The following is a 20,987-nucleotide window of genomic DNA, read 5'->3' as shown; positions in this document are numbered from 1 at the left end:
CCGCGTCCCCCAGCCGGCGCGGGCGGCCCCACGCGCCCGCCACTCCGCTGAGCTGCCAGCACAACATTCCGTTTAAAAATAACACCCACGTGCGCTGGTAAACAAGCGCGCGCTGCTGCTGGTGCCGCGCGCCCAGGGCGAGCCTGTGAGGCGCGCCCGCGCGCGCGCGCGCCCGCCCTCCTCCCGCACGTGTCTGCCGGCTCCGCCCGAGTTGCGCTAGCGCGGCCCAGTCTCCGCCCCTTCGGCGGGCCGCTCACCGCCCAGGAGCCCCGAGACCAGCCGCTGCCGGGCCCTAGCGCCCCCCGTATTACCAGGCGTGCCCCGCAGAATGCTCTCCAACTTTCCTCCCCTGATGCCACCTCATCGCGGCTGGACACATCGTCTCAGGTCTGCTCCTTCCCTCCCCTCCCCGGTCTTCTCACGTCCCTCTCCTTTTAACTCTCCCTCCCATCAGCGTGCGGAGGATTGCCTTCTGGTTCGCCCTCTCTCTATCCTCTCCTCCTTCCTTCCTTCGAATTTTACTCGATTGTTTATTATTTGTTGGGGGGCGGAGGCGGGGGGCGGAGAGGGGCGTCTGGGGCCTGGTGACGGGTGGCCGCGGCCAGTCAGCGCGCGGCGTGGCTTGACGAGTAAGCGGCGCGGCTTGACGAGTAAGCGGCGCAGCGAATGGCGACGCGGCGCAGAGATCCCGGGTCACGCGCTTGTGGATACAATGACATCATCTGTTTGTACGCGTCGAACTAGCTTGGTGCAGGGGCGGGGCCTCGCGTCACTTGAGTGACGGGTCCTACGCAAAGCCCGGAGCCTGGATTCGGCCGGGTGGGCGGATTTCTGGGTACGCTGGGTTGGACCTTTTTGTGTACAGGGTTGTTGCGGAGTCCGCTTTGGACTTCAAGATATTTCTAGTGACTTGGAAGGATTTGGGGGGTGGGGGCGGGGAAAGATATTTATAAACCAAAGCGGATAGAATTTTGGTGTGCGTGTCGCATGTCTTGCATTCTTAGTGCACAAATGAACGACTTTGGGTACTGATCGTAGGATAAGGACTTGTGAAGATATTTTTCTAAACCTAAAGGAGTAGCTTTCTTTTAAAAAGTAAAAAATGCACAATTAGGTGTTTCGCCGTCATTTTAAAATTAGACTCATTATTTCCCATTCACAGGTGTTCAGAATTTGTTCTTGCATTTAGGAATGTGGAATAATCTGCTTTTCTCCCGAGTTACACTTCTCCCCTCGTTTGCCGTGAAATTCACGAAAAGTGAAACAGGATTGCGGTCAAGCGTCCTAGGTTAGTGCAAACCTCTTGGTGCCTGATCAAATCTGAGGGCATCGGTTTATCGAAGTCCTGAGGGCACCAACATCTTCGCTTGCCAGTATTTTCACGCTGAGGTAACCCTTGCCATCTACGGTCAGCATCTTATCTCGGGTGTTACCTGGGTGTCGGGTTCTAATGGGGAACCGGACACCAGGGCGGGCGCAGAGGCTGGCGAAGCGACGCGCTAGCTGGGGACCCCCGGTGCCAGGCGCCCTGCTCCGAGTCAGGGAGGCCACGCGACTGCGCTGGTGGAGGGTTTGGGGCTCTGCGGCCCCCCCCCACCTTCTCCTGGGCCAGCGCCGCGCTTTGTTGTCGTTGAGGCTCGCGGGAGAGAGGAGGAGCTCGGCGGGGACCGCTGCTGGAGCCTGCGGAGTCCCGGCCCCCGGCGCGCGGCCTCACACCCAAGCCAGCGGCTCCGCGGGGCCGGGTCGCGCAGGCGCGCGCGCGCACACACACACACGCGCGCACACACACGCACACCAGCACACCCGAGCCCGCCGCCCAGCCCTCCCCCTGGGCGGGGACCCGCCCGCCCGCCGTCAGCTTAGGTTGAGGCACCCTGCGTGTGTCTATAACTTTGTGCTGCTGCCGCGGCCGCCCTGCTCGTGGAAGGGAGGAGGAGGAATGTGGAAGGCAGCAGCGCGCAGGCTGACAGGCGGTTCTTCAGGCGGGCTGCGGCGGCTGCTGGAGCGCCTCTTCTTGGCCGAGGTTGCGCGCCCCCTCCTCGCCCTGCCCCGGCCCCGCGCGGGATTGTGAGTCCTCCCCCCTCGTTCCTGAAAAGAAGGAACCCAGGTAGGCGCCGGAGCTGTGCAGCGGGTCGGCCGCCTTCCCGGTGACTCCGGATCTGCTTCTGAGCTGGGCCAGGCGCTTCCCTTTTCCCTCCCCGTGACTCGGTGTGCGCGCCGCTCGTCTCTCCCGCTAGTGTTTTTAAAGGACTTGAGTGAAGGGGGAAACTGTCAAGATGGCAGCAGCGGGAGCCAGGAGGTGATGAACGTGCTGGTCCGGGTTTTCTGACGGCCCGGGAGACTTGGTGCTTCCCGACCTGTTGGAAGATTGACGTTCCGACTTGCCCCCTCCTCTCGCTCTTACAGGGAAGGGGGTGGAGTACACGACGCCCGCGGGAAAATAAACCACACAAACCCCCAAAGTGGCCGTTGCTGCTCGGCTCGACCCTTTGCAAATACCCGCTGAGCTGCTTGCCCCCCTTCCCTCTTTCCTTTTTTTCTGGAAGTGACAAGAGCCCGTTTGCTCTCGGACCCACGTTCACCCTCTCAGCCCGCGGGCGAGGAGGGGAGAAGGGAGCTGCCCGCGCCTTCCCCGGGCTTGGGCCCTCCGTTAGGAGGGGGGGTGGCAGGGGGGCGCGGAGGCGGCAGGGCCAGGGACTGGGAGAAGAGCCGAAGACGCCACAGACTTTGGCGGCGTCGCCGCGGGAAGCACTTGAGCGGGCTGGAGCGAAACATAAACAAACGCACGCCCGCCCAGACTCGGGCTCCGACCACGGCTGGGCTGCGCCAGCTCGGGCTGCTGCCCGCTTTAAAGGCGCGGCCCGCGCCCCTCCCCCTTCTTCCCCGCCCCTCCCCCTTCTTCCCCGCCCCGCCACCTAGCCCAGGAGAGACCTGCAGCTTCCGCGGCGGCGGCGGGGGGAGTGGGGAGTGGGGAGTGCCCCGTGAGAGCCCGTCCATTCGCTCCAGTCTCCCCAGCGGCCTGGTAGGGGGGCCGCGTCTGCTGCGCCAGGTCCGCGGGACGCACGTCTCCAGGTCTGCCTGCTCCTGGGAGGCGGGCGCGGTGCGATCGGGAAGCGGTGGCCGCGGCGGCGGCGGGCGAGGACTGGGCTGCAGCCCGGGATAACCAACTCTCCTTCTCTCTTCTCTCGTGCTTCCCCAGGCGGCGGCAGTAGCGGCGACGGCGGCGCCCGGGAGCCCGAGTCTTCGCGGCGCCCCCGTCCCTCCCCCGCCGCACCCCGCCCCGGCGCGAGAGGAGAGCGCGAGAGCCCGAGCCGCGGGCGGGCGGGCGGCGAAGATGGCAGAGGCGCCGGCCTCCCCGGCCCCGCTCTCTCCGCTCGAAGTGGAGCTGGACCCGGAGTTCGAGCCCCAAAGCCGGCCGCGCTCCTGTACGTGGCCCCTGCAGAGGCCGGAGCTCCAGGGGAGCCCGGCCAAGCCCTCGGGGGAGGCGGCCGCTGACTCCATGATCCCCGAGGAGGAGGACGATGAAGACGACGAGGACGGCGGCGGTAGGGCCGGCTCGGCCATGGCGATCGGCGGCGGCGCGGGCGGCCCGCTGGGCTCAGGGCTGCTCCTGGAGGACTCGGCTCGGCTGCTAGCTCCGGGAGGGCAGGACCCCGGGTCCGGGCCAGCCCCCGCGGCGGGCGCGCTGAGCGGGGGCACGCAGACGCCGCTGCAGCCTCAGCAGACACTGCCACCGCCGCAGCCGGGGGCGGCTGGGGGCTCCGGGCAGCCGAGGAAATGCTCGTCGCGACGGAACGCCTGGGGGAACCTGTCATACGCTGACCTGATCACTCGCGCCATCGAGAGCTCCCCGGACAAACGTCTCACTCTGTCCCAAATCTACGAGTGGATGGTGCGCTGCGTGCCCTACTTCAAGGATAAGGGCGACAGCAACAGCTCTGCCGGCTGGAAGGTGCGTACTCACCTGGGGCGGGCGGCCAGACCCGCCGGGCCTCCTGCGCATTGCGAGATGTGCCTTCGATTCGTCGGAGCGCGCCTGCGGGCGCCGGGGAAAGGGGTTGGCAGAGAGAGCCTCCGCTGTGAGGCTTTGGGGGTTCTGTGTGACCCGGGAGGAGGGGAACCTGGGGATGGCTGCGCAGGCGGCGGGAGGGGGAGAGGAGGCTCCTGGGGAAGCCTCGGGCATGGCCAGGTGAGGAGAGGGCGCGAGGGACGCTGGCGAGGGAAGGACAGACGAACAGGAGTGCATTTGCCGGATTCCTGGGTCATCGCAGAGGAGGTAGGTCCTCGGCCGACTTTGGAGTCGATTTCCCGGTAGTGGGTGCACGCGAGGCCGCTGCGGGTGGAGTGAGGGGACGTGTTTGGGAATCGGTGCCCGGAGGTGAGGTTGGATGTGTGGTTTCCAGTAGGTCGCAGGAGCATGGTGTGTTGTGACTAGCTGGATGAGAACCCTTGTGTCCAAGTTTCGGGGTTGTGGGTGTTAATTAATTCCCACAGGCACATCGATCCCATGACAAAAAGCAGTGGTTGTAAACCTTTTCTTGGCCGGTTCTCTTTCCTTGCCTGTGTTGACACCTTTATTCCTCAGAGATGTCTCAACAGCAAACCTGCCTCGGAGTAGCCTCTGAGATGATTTGGGACCTGGAACGGGCCAGCCCTGCCACCTCGACAGGGACTAGCTGCACCTGCTGCTTCCCCTCTGAGGCCTGGACTCTGGCCCTGTCTGAGGCAGGGGATCCAGGTGTGGAGGACCGGGGCCTGGCGCTTCACTTAAGCCTTTGGGAGGGAGGTTTGCTGGCAGGGCTGGACTGTAATGGCTTCTACCTATTATTATAAGTGAACCCGAAGAGAGGCTCTCTACTGCTCCTTTTCTGCCTCTTGGGGCACTGGACACGTGGTAGGGAGAGAGGTGTGGAAAGGCCTATGATGTAATGACTTCCTGCAGTTGGGCATCCAAAGAGATTAACTCCTGTCCCCCTGCGGGGCTGCTGATACCCAGCTGCTTTGCTCTTGCACCTCATCCTCCTGGTCCCGTCTGCTAAGATATGAATGTGTACCAGGCAAAAGAGAGCCCTGTGCCTTGTGCAGTTGGAGATACATATATCGTTTGTCAGTTGCTTCTATTAACAAGTTAGCTTTTTTTAAATTTTATTTTAATTAAAGAGGTAGTTGCTTTCTCCTTCTGTCCTTTCCTTCGTTGTCTTTGGGGAGCCCTGTACTTCCTGGGTTCCAGTGGGTGTGTAAAATAAGAATAACTTGACCTTAGGCGGAGAACTGAAACACTGTAGAAGACTCAGTGTACGAAAAAGCTAAAGAATTTAGTGTTATTAACTTTTAATTTGCTTTAAAAAAATCTTGCAAAGTGCCTTTAAAAATTATTTTTATGGCTAGTATTGGGAAGGGCTTGTTTAGATACTTTAAAAGCAAAATGTGTGCTTTGATATTATTCCACAGATGTAGCTCATCCTTGAACAAATGCTGATATTATGAATCTTACATTTGATTTAATTTTATTGCTTTGCCAAGGGATATGAGTTGTGTGATATGAGAGATATTTATGAAACAGATGAGAGTTCTGTTTCAAAACAGTGCTAATGTGATACCTTTAAAAATTGAGTTTCCAAGTGGATGGTGAGAGTTAATCTCAAGGTTCAGTGTTAGGAAAGGGTGAATTTATGGGATCTAAGAAGATGGATTTTGGGGGGTGGTGGGATATTTTCCAAATTTCTCACACTTGAAATTTAGTTCTGCATATTTTGAATTTGGCAGAAAATCTGTTAGTTAAAAGTTAGCTTTAATTTAGTTTAAAAGTTAACATAGGAAGGGTTTTTACCTTTCTTATTATTTTTAAGATTATGAAAGTAATTTAAACTCCACAAATAATGTTTCTTGCATTGTGTTTATAGTTGAAGATAATACCAGTTTATAGTATTTGAATTTTTTGTAGTATCTGAATTTAAGATTTATGTGAGAAAGTGGTATTACCAAAAGTAGCCATGAGTTGAGACTGGATTAATTATGTTTTCATGTAGCTTGCAGGATTTGCAATAGAGATTTTGGGCCTAGTCATAAACTTTGTGGTTTTCTGTCCTATTTTTGGTCTCATGGTTTCTTTTTTCCTTCTCTGTTATCTCATCTTTCTTTAACTAAAATTCTATTAAATATTGTGAATTGAAACTGCCTAGTCCTAATATGTTTAATACAGGGCACATATTCTATGAGTATTTTTACTTGAAAATTTTACACCAATTCTGTTTATGAGTATCACACAAAAACTAATCCTTGAAGACTATAGGGATATAATTTAGTTGAAGAATTTTTGTAAGATGACCTTTATCAAAAGATGCAGCCATGCAGGAACTTCCAAATCTTTGATGATGGAGAATGCCCTTTGAGACTGGGGCTGCTGGTTTCACATTCCGATTATGACTAATAGCCAAGCTTTTTTGTGCTTGTGGTTTAGTGGGGGGTGGAAGAAGAGGGACAAGGGAGAGGTCAGGAGCTAATTGTGACCCATTTCCATGCATCCGAGTTTCAGGAGTTGATTTCTATCATGATTATTCATTTTGGAAGCATGCATGTGCATTTAAACCACACTACTTTCATTCTGAGTTATGCATGCAGGTTTCTAACTTCTAAAAATGTCTAGAATTCAGGTTAACCTCTCCTAGTCATGTGTGCACATAGGCGTAATATGCAGGGTCTAGGCCTTACTTCTTTTGTAGCTTTTTGGGCTATTGTATTATGAGATCTTTTAACCAGAATTATCACTCTTAAGATCATAGACTGAATTAGAAAAGAGGCCTTAGAGATCAGAATTGAGACCAGTGGCTCAAAATCCTGGTTGCATGTTAGAATTACCTGGGAGCTTTTAAAAAATACCAGTGCCCAGAGAACCTGATTTAACTGGGCTGATGTGTGGGCATTGGTTGGTGGGGTTGTTTTAGTTTTATTTTGAAGTTTCTCAGGTGATTTTAATGTACAGCCAGGATGAGGTTTGCAGATCTCCTTCAACCCCCTTATTTTATAGGTGAAGAACTTGATTCTTCAAGTTAACGACTTTTCTAAGGTCACACAGCTAGTTAGTACAGAGGTAGTTAGTAGCCATGGTTCTAGAGAAACATTTTTCACACTGTTTTTCTCTTTAAATTGATCCTTTTTAAAGGTTATTTATTAAATACTGAGTGGTCTTATGTAATTAGAAGTTGTTTTCCTGAAAAGCATATTTGCCTCTCAATCTGAAAAATCTTGGTTATTGTTTCAACATCGGAAGATGGATGATTATTGATGGAGGCTGAGTGAGTGCACAGTGTTTTGAAAGCTGTCTGGTGCCTATCAGGATGGGTACTTAGGAACTATGAAGTGACAAAGGAGGCAAAAAAGAGAGCATTTTAACAAAAGGAGGAAGCTCTTGGTTAACTGAAGTTTGTCGGATGCAAACTGTGCCAGGGAGAAAGGTGATGGCTATCTTGCAGGTTCCCTTACTTCGGGCATGAAAGTAGAAATGAATAATCAGATGTGGTTAAGAGGGGAAAAGGTTACCTTTCCTTTAATTCAGATTCAGCTTACTTGCATGGCACCTGTAATTGAGCTGGTGAGTTGTCTGTTTCCACCTGTCTCAGGCAGACCTCTAGGACTCCAGGGTTTACCTGGTAAGGCCCATTTATTACTGATTCTCCTACACACGTCCACACATCTGTGGTTCCCGTGGGTCAGGGCACAGTCACGTTAGGCAGCCATGAGTTTCTGTGGTGGTTCCTACAATTTCATAAATGTAAGATACTGTGTGAGGACTTCGGCTGCTGCTGCAGAGGATGGTTCTTCAAGAGACCGAGTCTTCCTTCATGTGAGAATGTGTCCTCTCACCAATACTTCCCAAGGTTGAAAGATGAGGGCTGACCTGCCGCATAAAGCTTGCTCACGTCCTCACTGTTCTAGCTTTTTAGATGAACGCACCCAGTTCCTTTTCAACATACTGTGTTTAAAAAATGTTATTTTAACTGCAACTTTGACGTTTAAAAATATTTTTAACAATTTCAAAATGACAGACTCATAATAATTCCATTTTGGCCTCTAATTTTGACCTCAGTCACCTTTTGGAGTAAAGGGCCAGTTATGATCATGCCATGTATGAGGAATCTGTCTTCAGCTTGGCCCCTGTTGCTAAAATGCTGTTTTGTAATTTCCTTTGGCAGTACTGTCTTCGTCAGTGATTCTCAACTAACATACTTCCTCTTTCTACAGCAGCAGTACAGCAGGGGGACTGTTTTTCTTCTTTTTCAAAGCTGTGTCATCGACCTGTGAGGTGAAGAAATTGGCCCTTTTAGACTTTGATCGGTGAGCCCCGTGTAGCAGAGAGACTCTTTTAAAAAGAAGCTGTTTGTTTTGATATGTTTATCTCCTTCTTCGAAAATGAAATGAAACTATGCAGACTTATTTTTAGGAGTTTTTAGGAGGGTTCTATTTTAAGAGAGTGACACCATAGAAGAACATCTTGTAGTTAAACTTTTTAATATTCGTGATGCTTACTTAAAACCTGCAAGGTACTTTTATTTGGAAAATTAATGAAGAAGCCCTTGTCCCACTAAAAAGTCATTTACTTGGTTTGCAAAAAGTTTAGCAGATACCATTCATCCAAGGATCTTTATAAAAATGCAAAGATAAGACTTTCTAGGCCAGTGCCTTCTGGGGAGGTACCCAAATTACCCATTGCTGATCAGATTCCAGATTCCCTGGGCTGGAGAGAATATGGGAATTTGTTTTGTTTTCGTGCTCATTCATCTTGTCTGTGAGGAACAGACTTGCTCCTATTTTTGACTCCTCATTTTTCTCCTCACCGTTTCCTGTATCACAAATGGAGGAGCCCTGAAGACCACTTTGGCTTTTTGCTGCTATAGAAGGAGCTGGCGATGACACATATGTAGGTGGGTTAGTATCAGTGGATGATACAGCTGGCGTACAGTAAGCGAGTGAAAGATTGGAAAGAGAAAACCTTTTTACCCGTTTGCATTTCATGCCGTTTGATTCATTCAGCAAGTATGTATCAACGGCATACAGTGTGCAGGGCGTTCTGCCCGGCCCAGGGATGTAGTGGTAGCACAAGGCAGATAAGGTTCCAGTTCATAGGAGTTTGTGTTCTCTTGGGGGAAGACAGAAAATAAACATGCAAATCTGTGCTCTGTAGACTTGTCCCTTCTCTTTGCCTTTTTTCCCTTCTGTACTTCTACTTTCCTTAGTGCTTCGGCTCTCTGCAGAGAAGTTACCAGCAAACAGAAAAGTCGAAGTTGAGATCTGGCTTGGAGCTGGCTTTTAGCTCTCTGCAGATCATCTTCAGCGTGCTTTGGAGATGCAAGACCGCTGTCATGTGGCTCCTGCAGTTTGGGTCTGTTTGGGAGAAGCTGGGGCCTTCCCAGGCCCACCCGGATTAGAGCATGCCTGTGGCCCTGGACTAATCTGGGGTCCCCAATTCTGTCTCGTGGGGCTGTGGTATAGGACCGGCCTCTCGGAGTGGATGTGGAGCCTTGATGTAGTCGAATCATCTGTATTGCTTCTTGCCTCCAATTCAGAACTAAACGAAGTCTTAAAAATCATGTAACTACTTCATTTTGCAAGTGAGGAAACAGGCCAGGAGCATGTGAGGGACTGCCTCAGGGACCCACAGCTAGCAGGGGTGGAGTTAAGAGTGTCTGTGTGAGCTGAACCCAGGGCACTAGTGTTCTGTAATATCTGTTACTAACCATTGTGGTTTCACAGCTGTTCTAGTCATCTCCATTTCTGCAAACTCTTACTTCATTTTCTCTCGTCTGCTTCCCCTCCCCCATCCTCTAGGCTGGCTGGCAGGACAGTAGCTGTGTTTCTCTTTTTGCATTCTGCATCAGCACTCTCCGCTCACCTTTCTGGAAAAACCTACTCTCTCAACCCCACCCTACTCTGCCCACCCTCTGACTCCTGTCTGTTCCTTTTGCCATTTTTCTGTGACTCCTGTGTATTCTCAACTACAGTGTAAAAGCCTTGAAAGCAAGGAAGGTGTCTAACAGACAAAAGCATTTCTGATGCTGGGATCTGCTCTTGGGATCATTATGCCCTCAGCCCATGAGCCTAGCCTTGTTCTGGGATAGTAACATTGAAAGGGGATGACGTGACTCAGGAGTGGGGTGACGTCATGTGTAGAATCTTTTGGATACTTGTAGCTATGAAGGTGGCCCAGACCTCCTAGCGTTGGTGTCGATATGATGTAGTGTAATTATGAAATGATGCTCTGCTATCTAAGGCATTTCTTGTAGTGTCTTATTTCTGCAGTTCTAGCGTAGAGGTCCTTGAAAACTTCATCAGTGGCAGTCACTACCCATAACAGAAACTGAGGGAAACCTGATCTTCGGATGACTTTTCCTTAAGAGAAGGTTGAAATCAAGTCTTCCCTCTGTGTGTGGACCCCGCTTTATGCAGCATCAATATGACTGTCTAGAAAGAGTCACCATGGCATTGTTCAGCCTAAAATGTACATACTTGCCCACTACAGGAGCAGAGCTGTGGTGTAAAACTAAGTTGTCCATAATGTTCTGCATTTGGGGGTATAAATCCTAGATGTACTTGAAGTTTTTTATTTATGGATTGGAAAACAGAAGTCACATATGAAGGAAGAAGAGATACCGAGCAGTCTGAGCTGGACCTTTCCAGGGCTAGTCTGCAGCTCTTCCGAAGTAGTTTTCTGAATAGGTGGTTCAGATAGTGATTATCATAGAAGATCCCAATTCTGATCGCATCACTGCCCAGACAGGCTCAGCATCTAACCATTTTATTCTTGACTGAACAACTTTCATTTCTCAGTATTGCAGTTTCCCCAGTTGGAAAAAGAAGTATAATAGCAAGCATCTGTAGAATATTGTGTTGTATCACTCCTTCCTGGTAAAACACAAATGTATAATTAGAGTATGTTTCAAGCTGGGCCTTTTTCTTTTCACCCAAGAGTGTGCATTTTCACTTGGACCTTTTTTTTTGTGGTTTTAATCTTGAGGCTTTTTCTCTGGAGTGTGTTAGTCCCTACTATGGGATAACATTGCAAAGTGAAGTAGGCTAAGTTCTCTGGTGGCCTGTGGTACCTGCACTCATTTGCTACTTCTATAATTGTCTGTGGTGAAGAAGCCAGGTTATCTTCTGGGGGCTCACTACGCCGGGGTGTCCAGATGCACCCCTGGCCTGCAGTGGAGAGGTGAGCTTAGAGCAAGGCAAGCTGTGGCGTGCTTGTGGGGCAAAGCCAAGGTCGGAGGTGGCCCCTGCCACACGCAGATAAGCGACTGCCTTAGCTTTCCTCTGGAGTGAACCCGTAATAAACCCAACAGATGCCTTTGGCAGTTTTCAGTATGTGTTTTGTAATTTCTTATTTATTTCTTTGAAGACTTCTGTGTGTGTATGTGTGGGAGAATCCACATCATATTTTTCCTTGTGTTTGGATGTCTAGTGAAATTAATAACTTGGCTCCTGAAACCATTGAGAATTTTCTTTAAATTTAGAGCCAGCAGAGGGAGTACCCAAGTCTTCAAACTGATCTCAAGGTTTTTTCCCCCCACATAGCTAAAATAATACCTTGGTTAAAAACAACAAAAAAAAGAACTCTAAAGTGCTTCCGTGTAGGCTTATGTCATTGTTAGAAAAGGATAATTTGGAGGAGGGAGTGTTTAAAAACCCAAGGTAACTTTTTTAAAAGGAAACTTTGGTCTTCTAAGACCCATGGTCCAATTCTCATCCCCAAATAGTTAAATGAAAGCGTTTTTAACTGAAAAATGTCTTCCCCTGGCTTATATCTTTTTGCTGTTCCACTCTTGATAATATATGTGAATGTTCATCTGTACCTGATACCAAACTTCCCAGTACGTCAAGTGTCTGGGTCAGTGGATGGTTCTGTGTTTTAGTGCTCTTTTGATTGAGAGTTTTGATATTTTCCGAGATTTCATTTTCCTGTGGGTGAGAGAAAGGCAAAAGCTACATTATTCCCAGTTCATATTTAGTAGTTATGGATCCACTGGAGATGATAACTTTGACATTTTTATCATCTAAAGTTCTGTAGTTCTGTGAAGCTGTAATTTGTCATCTCCCTCCACTTTGCCCCATATTTTGGTGGTGGTGGTTTATTTTCATTTGGCAGCTGTACTGGGTTGAATAATATCCGCCCCCCCAATTCATGTCCACCTGGAACCTCAGAATGTAACCTTGTTTGGAAATAGCGTCTTTCCGGGGGTAGTTAGTTAAATTAAGATGAGGTCATATTGGATTAGTGTGGGTCCTAAATCCAATGACTTGTATCCTTATGAGGAGAAGAGAGGACATGGTAGATGCCCAGAAGGCTGCACGAAGGCTGAGGCAAAGGTTGGAGCAATGCAGTTACAAGCCAGGGAGCATCAGACTGCTGGGAGATACCAGACGCTAGGCAGAGGCCAGGAAGGATCCTCGCCTGGAGTCTTCAGAGGGAGCACGGTGCCGCCCATACCTTGATTTTGGACTTCTAACCTCCAGCACTGTGAGAGAATAAGTTTTTGTTGTTTGAAGTCGCTCGCTCTAGGAAACAAACATAGGAGCACAGGGGTGGAAGAGAGGGACAGGAAGGGTTGTAGATAGAAGAGAAGAATAAAAACGTTTTATTTCATTTTTTTAAATTGAGATGTAACTGACATACGATATTATTAGGGTCAGGTGTACAACATAACGATTTGGTATTTATATGTGTTGCAAAATGATCATCACCGTAAGTCTAGTTAACATTTCTTTTTCTTGTAATGAAAACTTTTAAGATTTACTATCTTAGCAACTTTCAGGTATACAAATATTAACTACAGTCACCATGCTGTATATTAAATCCCCAGGACTTACTTATTTTATAACTGGAAATTTGTATCTTTTGACCCCTTCACATATTTTGCCCACCCCCCCAAAAAAAAGGTTTTATTGAGATTAAAATTAAAATGTTAATCATTGATAGGCTACTTTCTGGTAATTTAAATTTCTTCTTTCTTCATCCTGCTTTGAGGCACAGAAGGGAGGCATGAATTTCCCTGATTTCCCAGTGAGAACTGCTACAACTCGTCCCTCCCTCCCTCCCGCTTAGCCTGTACTCTGGGCTCCCTCCCTAACCCTCCCACTCTCCTTACTCAATTTCTACTTTTTGGCCTCTTTCGTGAAGCTGGTGGAATGGCTGTGCTTGTGGAGTATGGACTTGAGGTTTACTCTAAGGCCCTGAGGTCTGGCTGAGCCATTTGGTCTAGGACCGTCAGTCTTTAAGGGCAGGGAGCAGCCTGGGTCCTCAGCGAAAGGAGAGTGAGTTTTGAAGAATTCTCTCTTCCCTGTCCCAGTCAGGCTTGAGAAGATGGAGCCCCATCAGTTTCACTGCCATCCATGGTGGCAGTAAGGCCAATGCAGAATCCCTCTGGAGTCCCCTCAGCTCCTCCTATGCTTGGTTCAAGGCCTTTCAGAGTCTCAACACACTTGAGCCTTAAGGCTCTCGTCCCCTCTGTATACATTTATGTCCACAAAACCCAACAATTCCGGTGGAGCATAGAACATAGAGTGGTTGTCCTCATCCAAGTAGCAGCATGTATTCTCTAGGTACCTTGTAGGTGTTTGGGCTGAATTATTCAGAAGTATTTAAGAATCAGAATTGCATCTGTTTTTTTCTCATATTTCAAAATGATAATTTTGGGAAAGGGAGCCAGGGTTATAAGTCAACTGGAAGCACAGTTTTGTTTTTACAGTAAAAAGAGGAGTTGACACAAGATATTTTGAAGCCTAGTTATAATAATAATAATAGTAGTAACTGTGATTTATTGAACACTTACTATGTGCCAGTCAGCTAGGTTTTTTACATTGAATATTGATCCTACGTGATAGTCATTTAAATATAAATCCCAATTTAAAGGCAAGAAAATGGTTCAGAGAGGTTTCAGTAAATTGCTTGGGATTCAAACCCAGGTTTCTTTGAACTTGTGCCTTTTCTAGTATGTTCTGCTGCCTCCTGAGTGTGGGTGGGACTTTCGGTAGGGGTGAGACAGCAGTAAAATTAAATAGCTCCCATTTTGTAAGTTGCTACTGTGTGCCACATTCTTTATATATATTACCATCAATCCCATTATTAATCTTTCAGAATATTGTCTTGAATGTTTATCTTCCGAACTGTGGCTGACTCAGGGTAACTAGCACGTCTCTGTGTTGTTGGGGGAGTGGACGGAGACCCATGATTTAGGCTCCTGCCTCTGATTTTGCATGAGCTAATAATTTTAAGAATCCAGACAGTGCCTGGGCTTTTAGTGGGGGAGTTTGATTTGGGGATTCTCATTTCTGTTTGGACACTGCCTTGTGTAACCATGGTTTACTGTGGGTCAGATAAATAGTGTATTAGTATTGAGAACTAACAGAGTGATACATGGTGTGTGGAAATCCTTTGGGTTGGGCTTTTGTCTCTGAGAAATTTCTGCCTTGGTAGAACAGAATATCTCTGTTTCTGTAGGCTTTGGGTAGGTAGGTGGATGGAGGTAATACCACCAAGAAAAATGGATTTCAGGAGAAAAAAAGAAAACATTTATAAGAAGTTTCTGGCAGAAGTGTGGTTGCTGAGTCAGATCTCATAATTAAAGGTATTAAGCATATTTTGTGAGGTGGTCGACCCTTTGCAATGCAGTTACTAACGGGTTTAAAGGCAGGTACTAAGACAGAAACAGAAAATGCTGCATAATGCAAGTGGCTGGCCAGGTTAAAGCGTTTATCTTATTAAGGAGCTTACTGCTTTTGTCTTCAAGGTAAAATATGTATGAGTAGGACCTAAAATGATGCTTTTAATTGGCCGTAGGAATGTAGCACCCATGCCCCCTGAGATAAAATATGGCTTGCAGAACACTAATCCCATGTGTGTGTTGGAAAAAATTTTAGAACTCTCAGTTTCACAGTAAAGATAGGTGAGTAGTGTCTGGACAGTGTCCAGAAGATAGACTGAAAACCCGTGATAAACGTGGAGCAGGCAGAATGGCTCTGCCTGATAGCTGAGCACAGCCAGGGTGTGGGGGAGGGTGACGGGGCCAGAGGCAGCTGCGCAGAAGGCGGCCTTGGCCTCTGTGGACTTTTAAAGGCACAACTCTGGATATAGGCCTGAAGTTGAAGCAGGGCATAAAATTATATCCAGTACAACTTGTTAGATGTCTCCTTGAAAATTGGTACTACATTAAAAAGATCAAGTGGAGAGTTAAGCCATTGATTCGCATAAATCAAATCTCAAAACTGCCTTTTTTCCTAAAGTGTCCTAATAATTAATTTCAAAAATGATAGTTCTTTCATCGTAAATTATCTAGATAATTGCCTTGGTTCCATATTTCACATTAAGCTTGTCTGAGTGATGTTTAAGGCCTCCTGCTCACCTTCCTGTCCTTTCTCTTTTCATTTTTAGTTTACTTAATATTTTTTTTAAAAACTCAGTATAGTTTTTTTCTAATGCTGTAAGGTTTTCATAAAGTAAAAACGCTTTCTCTAGATCTCTCTATTAGAACTTCTTGTTGGTAAATTCCTTAAAAAAATTCTACTTATGGGGATATATGTATTTCACTTCGTTATAAAGCAGAAACTAACAGACCATTGTAAAGCAATTATACTCCAATAAAGATGTTAAAAAAATTCTACCTAACTTAAAAACTCCGTTTTGCTGCATATTTCTTCTAGAATTTTTACCTTATATGATTGCTGTTCTGGGGCTTCGTGGCAGCCTTCATTTCCAAATCAAGGACTTGTTAATCGCACCCTTCATACTTCTTGTTTTTTTCTTCTTTCCCCAGGCGGTAGGATGAGAAGGGACATACCATTATTCACTAGTTATTTGTCAGAATAGTCCCATTAACAGCATCAGTTTGCCATTTATGAATATACCTATCATGTAAATGAACAGTGGCCTATAGAGTACACTTTAAGCAAGGTAATTTTTTTTAAAAAGTAAAAAATTGAAACTCTGAGTCCAAGCATTCTGCTGAATTTCTTTAAAAGAACAGTGATCATATATATACACTACTATGTATAAAATAGCTAACTAATGAGAACCTGCTGTATAGCACAGAGAATTGTACTCAATGCTCTGTGGTGACCTAAATGGGAAGGAAATCCAAAAAAGAGGTGATATATGTATACATATAGCTGATTCACTTTGCTGTGCAGCAGAAACTAACACAACATTGTAAAGCAACTATACTCCAATAGAAATTAATTAATTAAAAAAAAAGAACAATGATCAGTTACTTGGGGTGCATCATTTGTGTAACCCTGAGAAACCCGGAGTGTGCCTTGGAAATGCTGTGGGCCTGATTCTTTTAAAGTTGTCTTCCAGCTGACGTGGGTGTGAGTGTGCTTGCTGTAGCACACTTGGGCTCTTTAGCTCCTGATAGATAGCTTCCTAGGTGAGCTAGTATACTGTTTCTTGAAATTAGTGACCTCGATCAGGCCTTCTATCTACAACCCTGTCCAATACAGATAAGCTTACAGCCTTCTGTTTGAATAGATGCATGTCCTCCGCTGAACTGAATTATCTAAATCAGTCCTATTTAGTGCCCTTCCTTTCCAAGAAAGATCCTTTTTTTTCAGGCTGAGAGTCTAGGTGATCTGGGCCATATGTTAGGCTTTACCACATTCAACCTTCATGTTAGTTGCCAAGGTGAAATTTAGCATCCGATACATTTTGGCCGCGCTGCATGGCTTGCTGGGTCTTAGTTCCCCAACCAGGGATTGAACCCCGGGCCCTCGGCAGTGGAAGTGTGGAGTCCTAACCATTGGACTGCCAGGGGAATTCCCTGGCATCCGATTGTAGGCATCTTTTAGTAGGTGTTCTTTGGGAGAAGGGTGAGGTTTATTCTGATAGTCTCATAAAATCAGGGAAAGCTTCAAGTTAATTTGTGGGCAGTCAGTACTGAATTAAGTGAAGTACCATGTGTCAAATTAGGAAAGTTAACTTAAGGTGTTAGTGAAAGCTACCATCTTCCAAATTGATTTTAACAAGTGAATGTTTTTATCAAAAATTACTATTCTCATTTTTAAGATGCAGATTTTCCCACATCTTGGTTTTCTAATCACATCAAAGTCTTTAAATTGATGGATAGTTTTAACTGCTAGCGCAGTGGGATAACATCTGGTTTTTCTCTCTGGGCTCCCAGTGTTTGTCCTGTTGTGAGCAAAGATAATTTTCACCTGACGTCTGTCTGCGTTACCTGCGCTGAGATTCCCTGCTCTGTCCGCTGACCACCAACACTGCATTCTTCTACTGTCTGTTTTGTGTTCATCATTCTGCCCTAAAAAGGATCATAAAGCTTTCAGCTATCTTTTCCGGCTTGTTACCTCATGCATCTGTGCTTAGTCAAGAAGGAAGAGAAGAAAATAACTCTATCTTGGTTTTATCATCTGCATCACATGATTTTACAACTTTGAAAACTCACTTGTCAGTGTGGTTACTGGGGAGATAAGTTCAATTACCAAGGGCTCTGAGAGTTACTGCTGCAGTCTCTTCCCTCTTGCCTCCCCTTTGGAAAAGAAAAACATTTAACTTTGCTCAAGGATACATTTTATTGTTTTTCCGGAGCATGATTTCAAAGTTGAACGTTTAGAGGATTTGTTTGTGAGACATTAAAAGCTCTTTGCCTCAAGTTCCTAGTTATTAACTCTTCTGAAAAAAATAGTACCGTTTTAAAAAAGGTTTCCTGATATGTCCTTTGGACTGTTGCCATGTCTTTGGCAGTTGAGGGTACTTCCTTGATTATCTAGCTGTTTCTGATTTTTGAACCTAAGACTGCCAGTGTTGGGTTGATCCTTAGATAGTCTCAGAATCTAAGAGCCTCAGTTTTACTTGTCCTAGTCGTTCCCAGCTACTTTCCCATTCTTTCTTGTTTAGTCTCATTAGACATTATCTAAAGAGGTCTTACTGCCCTTCTTCTCTCTTTCCCATCACCCATTATTTCTCTGTGAACTTCCTCCTGCATCAGTGGTTTTCAATCTTGGCCGTATTTGAGAATCACGGGGAAGCTTTGGAAAACATCAGTGTCGAGGTCCCATCCAAAACCAATTAGGTCAGAACCTCTAGGTATGGAGCCTGGGCTTCTATATTTTTTAAAGCTGCCACGTAGTTACAATGTAGTTAGGGTTGAGAACACTGTCTTAGAAAAGCGAGAGATTTTGGCTGTGGAAGTTATCAACCAATTTAGTAATGACTTTTAGGCCTATTTCCACCCTATTCTCCATAGGGAGATTACAAGGTAGACTTTGCTCCCTGGAAGCTCCATATAAAAAGGAAGGAGCACTATGAAATTGGGATCTAAGAGAACAGTTGGCTTCTAAGACACGGGCATCGTTATTTAATAAACTGTGTTTAACTAGGATTTCCTCTCTACTTTCTTTTGTGTAAATGAATGTGGTGTCTTTAAAATTTTCCAGCCCCCACTCATTTTTCTAGTCTCCACTGGACCTTAGTTAACTAATTTTGAAGTTTTCAGGCATTCCTAAGAAGAGACAGTGCTATTTCGAGTCATTGTACGTTTCTTGAAATCTGAGACACAGAAACTCACTCTTTTATGCAACCTAATCTGATATAATAGAGGGTTCTACCATGTTCTGATCCATTAAGCTAGTGCTTCTCAAAGCATGGTCTCCACGCCAGCAGCATCACCTAGGAACCTGTTGGAAATTCAGATTCTTGGGCTCACCCCAAACATATTGAATCAGAAAGTCTGGACCCAGCAATCTGTACTGTCACAAGGTCTCCGGGTAATTCTGCCGCAAGCTGAAGTTTGAGAACCACTGCTTTTAGTCATTTGCTAAGTCCAGAATTCTGCTGGGTGCAGATTAGCAGTCAAAAATCAAATTTTTCATGCCATCTTGACTTCAGAGGCCTGATAAGAGTAGGAAGAGATGAACAGAGAGCTTGCAGTGGTATCTGTGGAGATGTAACAGAGTTCTCAGCCCTAGAATAGACTTTGCACAGATCCTTGTTGCTGTGTAGCTTTCTGTGCAGTCAAGGGCACCGACCTCCCCCCTCCCCCAGACAACAATAATAGACGATGCACTCAGGTGCACAGAGGAAGCCACGTGTTCATCCTGGTGTGTGTACTGTGTTCAGAGGACTCGTGTTTAGGTTGGATTCTTATTGTTTTGTGATCTTTTCCCCGTACTTGTTTGTTTTGGTCTTTGGGGAATGTTCCTAGTTTAAGACCAGCGTCGGACAGGGGGAGTAGTCAGTCGCCTGACTCACCCACAGACAGACGTGGGACATGTGGGAGAGAGATAAGATTAAAATGTGCTGGGTGTAATCAGTGTGAGAGGGCGAGTGAAGTGAAGGGGAAGGTGATGCTGCTTTCGTGCCGAGGTCGAGGCGAGGCACTGGTGAGGAGGTGCCAGAGTCTTGGCCCAGAGTCCTGCAGGACACACGGCCTCTCCCACCACGAGGTGAAGCCAGGTAAAGAGCAAAAAACAACTTACTGTAGCTTGTCAGTATCCCCGGATTCTGGAGTCCATTAAACAGGGCCTCATGATCACCCATATCAAACACAGCTGATGGCTTTAGGAATATAAATAGTGCGAAGAACAGTTGGTTGGCCGGGTCTTGGAAGTTCATTTCAGGACCTCCTAGCAGCTGCTTCAGAATGTTGCCTGAGATTCATAAATGCTCTTATATCTGACACTTAAGTTTGGATTACGAATTCTTCTGCTGTTAGCAATACCTTTTCCTCCATGAAGCTCTATCCGAGATGACGTAGCTTGGGTGCTGAACTTCAGAGGGACAGGAATCTGGGTTTTCTTCTTGGGAATGGGGAGGGCAGGCAAGTTAGTCTCCTCAGATTCACCAAGAGTCTTGGGAAGGAGCAAGAAGGCAGGCCCAGGTGCTGGAACATCAGAAGGTTCGCGCAGTGGTGGGGAAAGCTGCATTGGGAGACTTCACGTCTGGAGCCAGAGTTTGGAGGAGAGTCCGAAATACGGTGACCTTAACGCTGTGAGCAGAATTCGAAACTGGGCTCCGGGAGGGCGCAGGCCTTTCAAAGAAGTCAGAGGTCAGTCAGCTGGTGGGAACTTCAGCGCTTGCGACGGTGGGATGCTTCCCAAAGCAGCCACTGCTCACAGAGGAAATGCACACATGTTAGTTCACTTCCATTTTGGTTTTCCTAAAGGATGGGCTGCTGCTTGCATGTTTGGGGGATGGGGTGGTGGTGGTGTATGTTGGAAAAAATTCTGCCATTAAGGATGCATTTACAGAGGAGTAAAGGGCCTTAAGGAACAATCTGGCTCATAAGAAAAAGCTTGCCTGGCAGCCGTGTAGAAGGCTTGGCTCCCAGCCCAAGGATCAGAGGGATCTGAGTCCTCAGCTCCTATGGCCCAGAACTGAAGATGGAAATCAGGGACATCAATCTGCTCGACCTCTCTTCAGAAATCCCCTCTGGGAGGCTGTAGAGGAGGCCTTTGGTTTTGAGGATAAGGTCCCCGAGCCCTGACTTCTACGGGGAAGGTTGTAGTTGAAGTTAGAAAGCTTTTATCCCCTCCCCACAAAAAGGGCAAAAACAGTTGTATGTTAAAGCTGCATTGGTGCGAATGGGTGTGCTGTGTGCAGTCACAACCTTAGGTTGACCTATCATTTTCATGGCTGTAACTAAAAGCTACTGTTAATTGAACAGTTATTATGGGCCACGCACTGCTGTGGGCTTTATGCTTAATCAGCTCTTCTTTACAGATGGGGAGACTGAGGTACGGGGTGGCTTTGTAACTTAGCCAAGGCCATACACTTGGAAAGTGATAGAGGTGGGATACCTCTATCAGCATGCCTCTACTTTGACTAAATAAACTCCAAAATCAATAATTAATCCCAGCTTTAGGGATTTTGATTTCATAAAACTGCCTGAGACCTCACTGGGCTCTTCTTTCCTACCATATCTCTTATTTTGGTTTAAGAGAGGAAGGAGGGGAGTTTGCATGATCTCTGATAAAGATGAGGCAGTTGC

General features: G+C 47.0%; 1 protein-coding gene across 1 annotated transcript in view; it reads left to right on the top strand.

Annotated features, from left to right (window-relative positions):
- The first annotated feature begins 256 nt into the window (after positions 1 to 256).
- Positions 257 to 20,987, top strand: part of FOXO3 (forkhead box O3) — a 119,712-nt gene continuing 98,981 nt past the window's right edge. Inside the window, 2 exon segments of the mRNA XM_033418715.2 lie at positions 257 to 387; positions 3,200 to 3,952. Coding sequence (XP_033274606.1) covers positions 3,335 to 3,952 — 618 coding nt within the window. The 5' untranslated portion in view covers positions 257 to 387; positions 3,200 to 3,334.

The sequence above is a fragment of the Orcinus orca genome, chromosome 12 (genome assembly GCF_937001465.1).
Source record: "Orcinus orca chromosome 12, mOrcOrc1.1, whole genome shotgun sequence".
Taxonomy (NCBI): Eukaryota; Metazoa; Chordata; class Mammalia; order Artiodactyla; family Delphinidae; genus Orcinus; species Orcinus orca.
This window is presented reverse-complemented; position numbering and strand designations above follow the sequence as displayed.